The sequence below is a fragment of the Syzygium oleosum genome, unplaced genomic scaffold, assembly GCF_021117445.2.
Source record: "Syzygium oleosum isolate NSW1041296 unplaced genomic scaffold, Sole_v2.1 Sole_v2.17, whole genome shotgun sequence".
Lineage (NCBI taxonomy): Eukaryota > Viridiplantae > Streptophyta > Magnoliopsida > Myrtales > Myrtaceae > Syzygium > Syzygium oleosum.
In genome coordinates, this window is record NW_026607501.1 from 7,790,476 (window position 1) to 7,801,964 (window position 11,489).

General features: G+C 37.1%; 1 protein-coding gene across 2 annotated transcripts; it reads right to left on the bottom strand.

Annotated features, from left to right (window-relative positions):
• Nucleotides 1–4,330: 4,330 nt before the first annotated feature.
• Nucleotides 4,331–10,757, bottom strand: LOC115678992 (uncharacterized). Of its 2 annotated transcripts, none has more exons than XM_030602505.2 (5): nt 10,519–10,757; nt 10,028–10,099; nt 9,116–9,237; nt 5,655–6,113; nt 4,331–5,037 (listed from the first exon to the last, which is right to left on the bottom strand). In XM_030602505.2, the coding sequence occupies exons 2-5, from the start codon at nt 10,052–10,054 to the stop codon at nt 4,623–4,625; spliced, it is 1,023 nt and encodes a 340-aa protein (XP_030458365.1). In that variant the 5' UTR covers nt 10,055–10,099; nt 10,519–10,757; the 3' UTR covers nt 4,331–4,622. The 2 variants fall into 2 exon arrangements, with proteins under 2 accessions (XP_030458365.1, XP_030458369.1); XM_030602509.2 differs by having other exon boundaries at nt 5,655–6,101; nt 10,519–10,754.
• Nucleotides 10,758–11,489: the final 732 nt, after the last annotated feature.

Below are 11,489 nucleotides of genomic sequence, written 5' to 3' on the forward strand. Positions count from 1 at the left end.
CCATTTTTTTATTATGTTAATTTAAATTTTAATGCATAAGTGAGTCTAACATATAAAACTTCCCCATAAGGTCAATCTATTTGTTTGTGATATCTAAAATTTTAGTTAACACTTTTTTATTATCACTTTGAAATTAGCATGTGGAAGTAAAATAAATACCATGAGTGGCCGCAATGCTTATTGTGTTGGTAAGTTGAGCAAGGCCATCTGATTATTTTAAAATTTAGTTTAAATGAAAGAATGAATTCTTGCTATATGTTCACCTATTAATTAGTGTATTAACAGGCAAACCCAATTCTTATGCTTTGCCATTTTAATTTTGAAAAAATAACACAAGTGGTCCTATGAACTTCGATCCAATGTGTAATGTGAATCATGAACTTTCAATCTGTTCAATCTGGTACATGAATTTTTTGTATATGTTCAAATTAGTTCTTGAACTATACGAAAATATTAAATGTTGTCCTTTCATTAATTTAAGTTCATGGACAATATTGAATATTTTCATATAGTTTAGGGATTATTTGAATATGTATCAAAAGTTCATAGATCACATTACACAAATTGAAAGTTTAGGGATCACATTGCACATTGGGCCAAATTTCAAAGACCATTTATGTCATTGTCCCTTTAATTTTTCACTTCTTAGGCGAGACTTCAAGAAGTGATCGATGAATGTCTCTCTTTTTTTAAAAAAATAAATATATATTTTCTAATTTGGGACCTCTGAGAGATGTCTTGGTTCAATATATATTTCTCAAGTTAAAACTATATCGCATATGGTGCTATCAACATTGCATTTATGGAACAGCTTAAAAATAAGTATAAACAAAATATGCTAAAAATAATAATTTTGGAGAGCATAGGGTGCATTTCATGCTCTCACCCTTTTCTGCTCACTTTTATTTTTTTAATGTTTTTTTCTTTTTTTTTCCATTTTCAATCACTATTGCATCTTTTGTGAAAAAAAGAAAAATAGAAATACGTCTATTTATCTGTTTAATATACTGAAGGAACTTTTTTAAGGACATATCACGTATGTCACTTCCTACATGGTTTCTTCTTCTTTTGTATTTTTTTTTTCCTTTCCCTTTTAACCTTCATTTCACTAAATTTATATCAAGTTTCACATTTGCCATTTTTTTCTCCTCCTTTCCGTCGTTTTTTTTCCATCAAATTTTGAATTTACCTAATTTTTCGAGCTATATCAGATAATTCCCTTTCTTTCATGAATTGTATGATTATAATGTCACATAACTATGAATTTGACGTTGATAATTTTGAAGTGAAAATTTTTATTTTGAGTTCCGAAATAGAATAAATTCACACTATTGATATGCAACATTGAAATACTAATAATAATGATTGCATGTGGATATGTCTTTTACATGATCGTGAACTCATTATCTGCAAAGGAGACACATAATTTGTTAATTATCTATTTTATGAGTTTAATTAAGTCAACTTGGGAAATCACTTAAACAACTATTATAACAACCCTAAATTTGACACATCTTCCTACAAGTAAAGGTAACTTTGAAGTTTTTTTCTTTAGTTGATAAATATCCTAATATACGTGCATAAAACCGTTTGAACTTTCTTCGAAAGAGTACGTAGATAAATTAAGATTGATAGTGAGCACTACAAATGTTGCAAAACCAAAAAAAAAAGGCAATCAATCAAGCTATAATGTTAAATTTTTAGTGTAACGAAAGGATTGATAATCCGCGGGTTGATATTCTAGTGGGAGTCTTGGAGCTTAAATGAGAGACTTGGATAAATTTACATTTTTGAAACTGTAAATACATAAAGAGGAGTGTGTGAACATAGTGAAACAATTTCTACCACTCTAATGTCAAAAACAGCATCCCATGCTTGCGTTCTTTTGGCTGGTAGGCTTCCTAACCTACGAAAATTTGTCTGCTGTTCAAGACAGTATAGTAGGAAATGGTATCAAGACAACATAAGAATTGGTTCTGAGACGCAAAAAGATCAAGTAGACAGCACGACTGATTTTATAAAGAAAATATATGGTGAAGCAAGTCGAAGTCGCTAAGAGTTTGACACACGACAAAGCAAGACAATTAGAAAGTTATTATCATGAACTGAAGGCGATAAATGGAAAGAATGGTAAAAGAAAAGGGGGAAAAAATACGTATTGCCGAGTTATAATGAATAAATGAGGAATATCCATTATATTATATGCTTTAGATCCGAGAAAAGAAGATAAGGTCGACCGCCAACTTGCATTATTTAAATATACACAGCGGGCAGCAGGACAAGAACTGCCCCGCCCCACCCACGAGCGCCATCCTTCTTGAAATAACTCTCAACGCAACCCTTTGCCCGCTGCCCGAAGCTCTGCTGCCGGGCTCGTTCTTGACCTAGAGCATGCTTGAAACCTCTATAAAGACACCCTGAAACGGCACCTTCGCTTCTGGTGTTAGCCTCCATTGGTGTTCTTTTCTTCTCAGGCTTTGTTCTTGGCAGGTTTTCCTTATTTGCTTTGCTTTTTTGTCTGAAATCTTTTCTTGGCCTCAAGAAAGCTCTGAAGATGTCGTGCATTCCATCTGTTGCTTGTCGTTCGCGCATTCATTTCTGTAGGACAGCTGAGAACTGTGCTTGCTTAAGAGTTTCAAAGATTCTTTCGAGAGGTCGAATGATCTAAAGAGGAAGGGGTTGTCGTCTTCTTCTTTTCTTGTCTGTTGTTTCTTGTGCTTTTCCACATGCGTGTGGTTACGTCCCGAGTAGTTCAAAATCAAAGAACGAGTCTTGCACGTGCAAAGAACTTCCATCCGCATGCCACGAGTTTTTGGTGGGCAGAGCGGCCATACTTTGCACAGATGAATCTCCTTGGAGAATGAAAGCTATATCTGTTTGCTTTCGTTGCTGATTGTCTTGGAGACTTGTGTTTCTCTTACGACACATGAAGCTCTAAAGTCTTTTCCAGCGTACATATGGAATGCATCTGATGCATTACACATCATGTATTATCAACTCTTTTTACTGTGTGATTGGGCTTCTTCCTCTTTCCAGGAATGAACAATTGGCAAAATGAATTTCTTTTTATTCTATGATACTTTAAAAATATACGTATATATGCGTGATCTACGCCTAGAATTATATGTGGAAGGCAATCAAATAAAAGGGTAGAACATGTTCTATTTTCCGATCTTTTTGTCCAAGGATGGAGATCTAACCCTTTGATCAAGATCCAATTGATTCGGAGGACGAAGATCATGCGTCTAAAGTCATTTAGATTTCTATGATTTTGATGTTGGAAAGCCAAAGATAAGGTCAAGTCCGAACTTTTCCGTTATCCCCTTGTCACTATTGAAAGAGTAACAAGGCCGGCCATTGCCTAAATATCGGGAAAATAATCTGCATATGTTATATGAGAAAACTTAAATCAGGCGGATCTGTGATGTGAAAATAGCCTGCATTTATTATATGTGAACCCTTAGATTAGGCGGATCTCACGCCTCAGGTCCACCTCATTAAAGGGTTTACATGTGTTAGGTGCATGCAATAAATCTAATAAATATTGGGCGGTGGCCGAAAACAATCAAGGAGAGCGCATGGCTATTTTGGGGATAAGGAACTGACATTTGATGGTTAAAGGGCCCTTGAATAGTTGAATAAGATTGAAATAAAATTTGTGAAAATAGATCATTTAAAAAAAAATTCAGCAAAGTATATCTACTCAAATCATCCAACTTATGTCCAATAAAAAATTCAAGAGGAGCAAGGCATTTGAAGGACATTATTTTGACATAGACCTCGATTCAATTCCGGCATGAATGGATCAAACACTAGTCCTGATCGATATAAGAAATGGTACCTTCATGCAGAAAAATTCACAATCATTTACTAGCTAAACCTTTTTCCGAGTTCGAACCATCGCATAATTTCTGCAATCCTTTCAGTTTGACATTCATAACAAAAAGCGAGCATAACAACTTCCAGTCAAATCTTTCTTATATCACCACTATCAGTCATCAGACTACCAATTACTCCTCAAAGTGAAACTTTACAACCAACTCGCCTTTCCTTGGCGTGAATCATGCCTCGCATTAACCAAATGCAGGATGAACATCGTAGTGATTCACCACTGGGAATCAAGTACAAAATAACCAGAAACCTTCAAGGACAAAAGGGTCTCAAAAAAGTCATTAACCCACTGCAGATAAATTTTCAAGTATCTTAGCTCAGGGTCAACCCACCTAAAATATCTAGTGCATCAGTGCGGATACATTCAGAGATTCAAACATCGCAACATCATCGTGTTGCAAGAAGAAAACAAGGAAACAACAAATAAATAGATCGGAAATAGAACCAAATGCTCCGCTTGGCGGTTCAGAATAGACAGTCATTTCTGCTTCTCTCAATCAAATAACAGATGCAACCAGATAAAACGATTTATGAGGATCTCATACATGAATTAAAACATCGCCTGCAAAAAGCTATTTATCTCCCTGACTGCTTGCTGTCAACACGACTTGATCAGGATCTAACCGAGAGCCCCAGGCCAAAATGGGGCTCTCAAACCATATCATGAATTCAAAAAACCATCTAAACAATCTTGATACTTAGCCCCACCTTCTCGAATCAAGTTGTGCAACTTAAATGAGATTAGCCCTCTTTAAGAATCTAATTGTTCTACAGTAATATGGCCATATAGACTCAACAAAATCCAAGTACCTCTCCAGCAACCACTCTTGCAGTTCTTGGAGTTTCCTTCTAGAAAGCTCCTTGTAATCCAAGTTCATTACATCCACCACAGGTTGCCAGACACGAGAATGTACATCTTCCTTTAGCTTCCCGTTTGCAACATACTGATAGGCTATGAGGTAGAACACAGGCAAATTTTTAACTACGTTAACTGTCTGCCTGAAAGTGAACAAATAAAGTGCCCACAATCCTCGGAACAACTTGACATAGAGGGCGACAACGAGTGGCCCCAGGATCCACAAAGGGGTCAACTCCTTTGAAACTTCACTACCATAGGTCACATTAATAGCCAGGTACAAAGGAGCGCTGCCAATACAACATAATTGAAAGTATGAGAATAAATCTTTGTAATTGCTCATCAGAAAGTTGATAAGGAGCATAAGTCCACTTGCCAAAAGCAATTTTAAGTCAAAGGATTAATATGACTTACAGGATTTATATGATTTACAAACACAGTTATGGGAAAGAACAGTTCTAGCTCTAACAATTCCAAAATCAAGCATGAGTCCCACCAGTGTATTATTGTTTACCAATTCTGTTTTTCTTGGAGGGGTTTTTTCAATATTCATCTCAAATTATGACAAGTCTTGGCTCAGTATAACATCTCTTTCTATGACATCTACAATATATCGAACAACTTTAGTTGAAATAATACCCATGACTGCTCTGTTTCACAGGTTGTTCTATCAACTAAAAACAGATTTCTGATATCAACAGTCTCTTGACCTTCAGCAGAAAGAAAAAGGTGCCCATCCCTCATCTTTTTACTTTCTCCTTTATCTCTATGTTACCCCGAACTATATCTCTATTAATATATATTGCAGCATCTGTAGTGAAGCCTGAGAGCATTTGCGATAAGCAGGGAATGATGGCACAGAAGGCAGATCAGAGAACAAATGCCAGGAAAGGACCATGCTACTTACAATATCATCAAGGGAACTTTTATTGTCGCATCCAGACCCCAAAAATGGCACCACAACGCTTTTATAAGCTGACTCCTTTCCTCTACTGGCTTCTCAGTTTCACTTACCCCCCTTGGAGGCAAGGCTTCTCCTGAAATCTCATCAACTAGCTGACCATGTGATCCTGTGCGCAATATTGTCAGCCATTTCCTGAATAATCTTTGGATAGCAGGTGAGCCACCAATACCTTCATCTGCTTCAGATGTATAAGAAACTGGCACATTCTGTGCCTTTGGTGAGTCCACTATGGTCTCATCACTCTCATTTGGTAAGTAAGAGAGTTTAACAGAATTTTTGGAGGTTGTCCCATTGGCTCTGCCTGAAGATTCATCATTTCGGGCACTGCCTTTAAAGGACGAAATCCTCAGACATTTGACTCTTGGTGCAGAAAAACGAGGAGACACTACTCTGCAAAGCAAGCTATCTGAATCTCAATTCCAGTGAACTAAAAAACGTTACTTGACAAAATAGAGTGCAATTTCAGATCTAAAAGAGAGCATCCCAAAGCAATCTCAAACTATACAGCCAAGATGAACAAGGACTCTACTATGACCCAGAGGAACTTGTCTGAACTGAAAGATAAGTCACCAAAGTAAATGCAAAAAGAGCTTATTAAACTAACAGAAATCAGAAAGAAGAAACCCTCTATGTGAGGCTCGTCCATAAGTTTGAAGGTAACAATTTACTGAGCTGTTTTGCCACAAAAATGGCCAGATCATGTAGTGACAGTAGCCAGCAGAGAAGTAAGAGAGAGACTTTAAGCAAGCAACAGGGACATAAGACATCCGCACTTAGTAGTCAAGGAAATTATAATTCCACAATCTATTAAAAGATTGGTACATGTACACTTTTCTCAGTTTGGAGGAAGATAACTTGGTAAATATTCCATGATTTTGTGATATTCCAAGCTTCTCCTGACCAACATAATGAACAAAAGAAGAAGACAATGTTTTCTTGACATAATCTAACAGAAGATTAAGAGATGTTATACATATTAACAGTGACATAAGTTCAGCAATACAATAAGAAACAGCCTCTAGGTTTCCGGCAATCAACTTACACAAACATATAGACAAGATGCATCCATTATGACACACCAAAGAATAACTAAGCGTCCACTCTGTCTCTTCTCAGACATACATAACTCCTGATAATTATATAAGCAATATGAATTATCAAGATTCTCCTATTTTTACACAACCAAAGATTTCTAATTGTGAACTCACCATTTGTTATTTCCCCCATTCAGATTGTATATGTTCCCCAGCACCATGCTCATATGGATAGATTAGAAGCAGTGCTGAATTTAATTTAAGATGTACTCATCAGAACTTGAACTGCAACATTCAAATTTTAAATGCATCCTAAGTTCCAATTCCAACTTTTGCTTGGAACAAAGTTGAGAAGGATAAATTTCACCATTGAAACAACCTCGATATAAGTAATTGCATCTCTAAAGAATGTTCTCATTCTTATCAATGTGTCCAAATACCTCCACAGCTCCTTTAACTAGATTGCGCTGCTTAGGTACCGTACACAAGAATAGAAATTAACCTAGCCAATCTCCTCATTCTCAATCCATAAACTTCGTAATTATCATCTCCTTCCATTAGCTTCTTTGAAAGTATATTTATAAATAGTAGTCAGTAACTAATAGATGATCATATATAATGAAGTTAGGGTATTGTTAGTGTCTCTCATGCTCTTTATATAGAACCATCCTATATACTTTTTCATTAAGTTATTACGTGATATAGCTTTTAAGTATTTTCTCTCTTCCTCTCTTAAAGATCCTAGAATATTTACATGGTATAAATAGTCACCAAGACAGAGAGAAACCTAAATCAAAACCCTAACTCATATCTTTCTTTCTGCCATGAGTCTTATAAATCAAAAGAATCCTCGTTTTCGCCATCATCGTTTCTACTCTTACACTGAGCCCGCCACGTTTGTTGTTCTAAATCCTATGTTTTTTGTCCACCAGTCTTCAACCTCGAGAGTAGCCACAACCCGTCATCTTCAAGAAGCAACATCGTCCTCTGCTTATTCTGGTCTCAGATCCACTCCGGTTTTCTCTGAGAGCAACTCTATCTTGTGAACTGCTGGCATCTCTGTTGTCGTCGGGGGAGTTGTTCGCTGCGGCTTCGTTACTCGTTAGTCTTTTCACCAGCATCCTTGTGCTAGTGAAGTCTACCACAAGTCGAGCCTCTATATTCTCTAGCTTCATTCTGCCATGCATCTTTCTCGATCGTGATAATTTGTTCTGCTTCTCCGTCAAAACAGCTATTGGCACCCTAGTAAGCCTTTTTTTGTTGATTATGTCTTCATTGAGCAGCCAAAGTTGAGTGCCATGAGGTGATGCAGTTTAGTTTGCCACAATTCAAGTTGGATTTCCTCAAGGTTTTATCAAGGTTGAGTGAGAAAGACGTGTCAACTTTTATAATCATGTGTTTCTTCTGCACTTGTCAAGTCCAGTCACGGTGCGGATTACACTCGATTTTTCTTATAAGGTCCAGCTTACACAATTGTCATTAAATTCCACATTTCTTGTCTAGCATAAGGTCTGGCTTATGGCGCTTTAGTCACAGACTTCGAAAGAAAGTTGCACCTGTTATGCAAGCTGGAGCTTGAGGGGTAGTATTGAAGTATAATTCTGGATATTAGTCAATAGTTAATAAATGGTCATAAACAAGGAAGTTAGGATTTTGTTAGTGTCTCTCATGCTCTATAAGTGGAGCCATCTTATGTACCCATTCATTAAGTTATTGAACGAAGATGTTACTTTTCAGCTCTCTCTCTCTCTCTCTCTCTCTCTCTCTCTCTCTCTCTCTCTCTCTCTCTTAAAGATCCTAAAGTATTTACAGCTGCATTCATTGTAGTGGGAGTATCTAAGCCCAATCCTACTCGCTTCGTCTTCATCCCTCCATCCTCCCTGCATTCATTGACATCAAGATGGATCATCATTTTTCCCTTTGAGTCAAACTTATATGACTTCCGAAGTTCCCTTCATAGTTCATACTAACCGCCAACTAAAATTCTCGTCGATATAAAAGTGACTTTGCCCCCAATGGCATTTATTATCAAGGCCTTTTCTCTGAAAAGGGAGACAAATAGCTATGCCCCGTGTGCACGCACGCTCAGAGCCCAACTCTAGTACCTACTACCTAGTGCCTGCGTACTTAACAATTTAAGTTCGACATAATCATCCACTACATGTCCATTTATAATGACAAAACTAAACTTAACACAAAAAAACAAAACCTTAACAATATAAAAACTCGATCTTTCAGATTTTCATCAGTCATATGATTTTCTAATCACGCAGGGAGAGATATATAATTTCAAACCTGTTCCCCCATGATAAAATAGATACTCTATACAACAAACATGTATGGTGGCAACAAATTCAGTAGAATCCAGACCTTAAAAGAATATGATGCTTTAGGGACAAAGGTCTATCTGTTTTCCCAACTGCACAACACCTCTTTAGTGTCAGCACTTTGCTCAAGGATAAAGGTCTCGGGGGAAATGCCACATAAGAACCCTGCATTCCATAACAAGAGCATCACTGTTGATTCATCACAATATAGGAGAAATATCAATAGACTTATTTGAAGTGCAGCTCCAGATCTATTTTAACTCATAGAAGAGATGTCAAAGATCATGTGAACCTAGTGGCATAAGGACTCACATGAACTGAAGACTAACAGGGCATGTCTGATATCTTGCATAAATATATTCTTATGGTAAATGAAAAGAGTAATGAACCATAAGCACAGGACGTGATGTGATTCAGTTCATGTATCTTCAGCTATAGCATTTCATCAATTTATCTGTTTAAATATTAAACATTGCTATACAGAAAAGTCAAACACAAAATGCAGTTACACTTAATTGTAAAATCCTATTTCAACATTTGGCTATATGTATGAAACCAAAAATATCTTGGTGCAAGATATATCTTTTATCACCACCTATGTAAACAATCCTATGCAGCATAAGTCTTTTATCATTCAAATGTCATCTGAAAATTAATTTAGATAGCACGAAGTACAAGTCCTGTTCAGTTTAGAGAAATTACGCAACTTCTAACACGTCCATGAGAGGATAAACAACAGAAGTGAATGCACCTCATGAATGGCTCATCACTGATCTAGTGAGGTAAACTGGTACTTTGACATGTACGCAGACCCAACAATATCCTAAAGCTAATAGACAACAGAAAAAGTTCATTCCAAGACCACACAAATGCCACTAACTAGGAGCATCATCTCTCTAGAACAAATTAATCAAAGCACAGATAAGCGAAACAACTGCCAAGTTCTTGACAGAACCTGAAATTGATGGGTTACCAATGCCATCTTCTCCAATTTAAGAGCCCAACCATTTACTCAAGCAAGCCTTATCTGAAGACACAGCCAAACAAGAACACAGTTTAGCTAAAAAACTTCAGGTTACAATCAAGAGAAACTAAAGCAAGAAAAAAGCACAAAGCCCCACTTTTTATTCCAGCAGATTGATTAGAAAAAAAGATATCTTTCGGCTGTTACTATCCGAGCGAGACCAAAGCGGCGGCTGGGCGAACAAAATTGAGCTGACCCAAGTTATCTTTCCCAAATGTACAGTTCCCCAGACCGAAATTTCCCAATCCCAGCAACAAAAGAAGACCACCCATCAAAGAAAACGGCCGTACAACAGGCAAAACCAAGAACATCCACACCCCCAGAAAGCAATTGCCCCCCCGACAATTCAACGTCGCTAAACCCACGAATTCCACGAGACAAAAGGGAGATAACAGGATAAAGAGCGTAGATTCAGCACTTGCCTGAAAGAGACGAACTTCGTTGGCCTCCTTATCATCCAAGGTCGGCTAGGAAATGGGGAAAATTGAAGAGGATAAGAACATGAAAACCCTTCTTCTCGCTTCGGGTCTACAGTACACAAAGAATGGACAAATGGGAAGATGGAAGACGGGGAGACGGTCGTCGAAAGGTGGAATTTTTCGGATTGCTTTTTGATATACTCGTTCGTTGATTGATTGCTCCTTCAAAACTAGGGGAAGAGGGGAGGATTTTGAGGATAACAATACAGAGAGCTTAATAAACTGGAAGGTAAGGATAAATATAGGCGGTTGAAAATTATGATATATTAATAAAAGATTAATATGTAGAAATTAAAATTAGGGGTTTCCGAGTAGGGATGAGCATGCATCCAGGGTGGAATCGGAAACCGGACCGAACTGGCCATAGGAACCGGTTCGGTTCCAGGTTCTTGCAGTTATCAATTCAGTTCCCGATTCCAAAAAAATTGGAATCAATATTATGCGGTTTGGCTCCCTATTCCTAGATAAGAGCTGAACCAAGAACGAGGAATCGATGAACTTTAGTTACGTGTTTTGAACTTTTTATTATTTATTTTATTTTACGTGTTCATCTTTTATGGATTATTGTTATTGACAAATGGAGGTATTTGTTGTTGCATTCAATTTCATTTTGCTTAATTAAAAATGAAACGAAAAAAAAATAAAATAAAATAAATCGGCCAATTCTTAGGTTGACCCAGTAACCGAGGATAGGTTTCAAAGTACGCAGGATAGATTTCAGGTTCCATAAACTAACAGAATAAGTTTTAAATTCTAAGTAAAACCTAGACCGACCTGGAATCACTCGTCCGTACTTTTAAGGAACCACATGAAGCAAAATAGGATATGGGCCTAGGTTTGAGATTCCTTCTATTTGGGGTATTTATGGGCTCATTTCAGCCCAATACGAGTGCACACCAATTCTCATTTCTCGC

Bases quoted from the DNA above. Each gene is read 5' to 3' on its own strand.
- LOC115678992 (XM_030602505.2), bottom strand. From the start codon at position 10,054: ATGGCATTGGTAACCCATCAATTTCAG. The intron at 6,114-9,115 runs GTCTGGATTCTA...AGATTCAGATAG, and splicing joins AAGCATCATATTCTTTTAAG to CTTGCTTTGCAGAGTAGTGT. The intron at 5,038-5,654 runs GTAAGTAGCATG...TTGTATTGGCAG, and splicing joins AAAGTTCCCTTGATGATATT to CGCTCCTTTGTACCTGGCTA.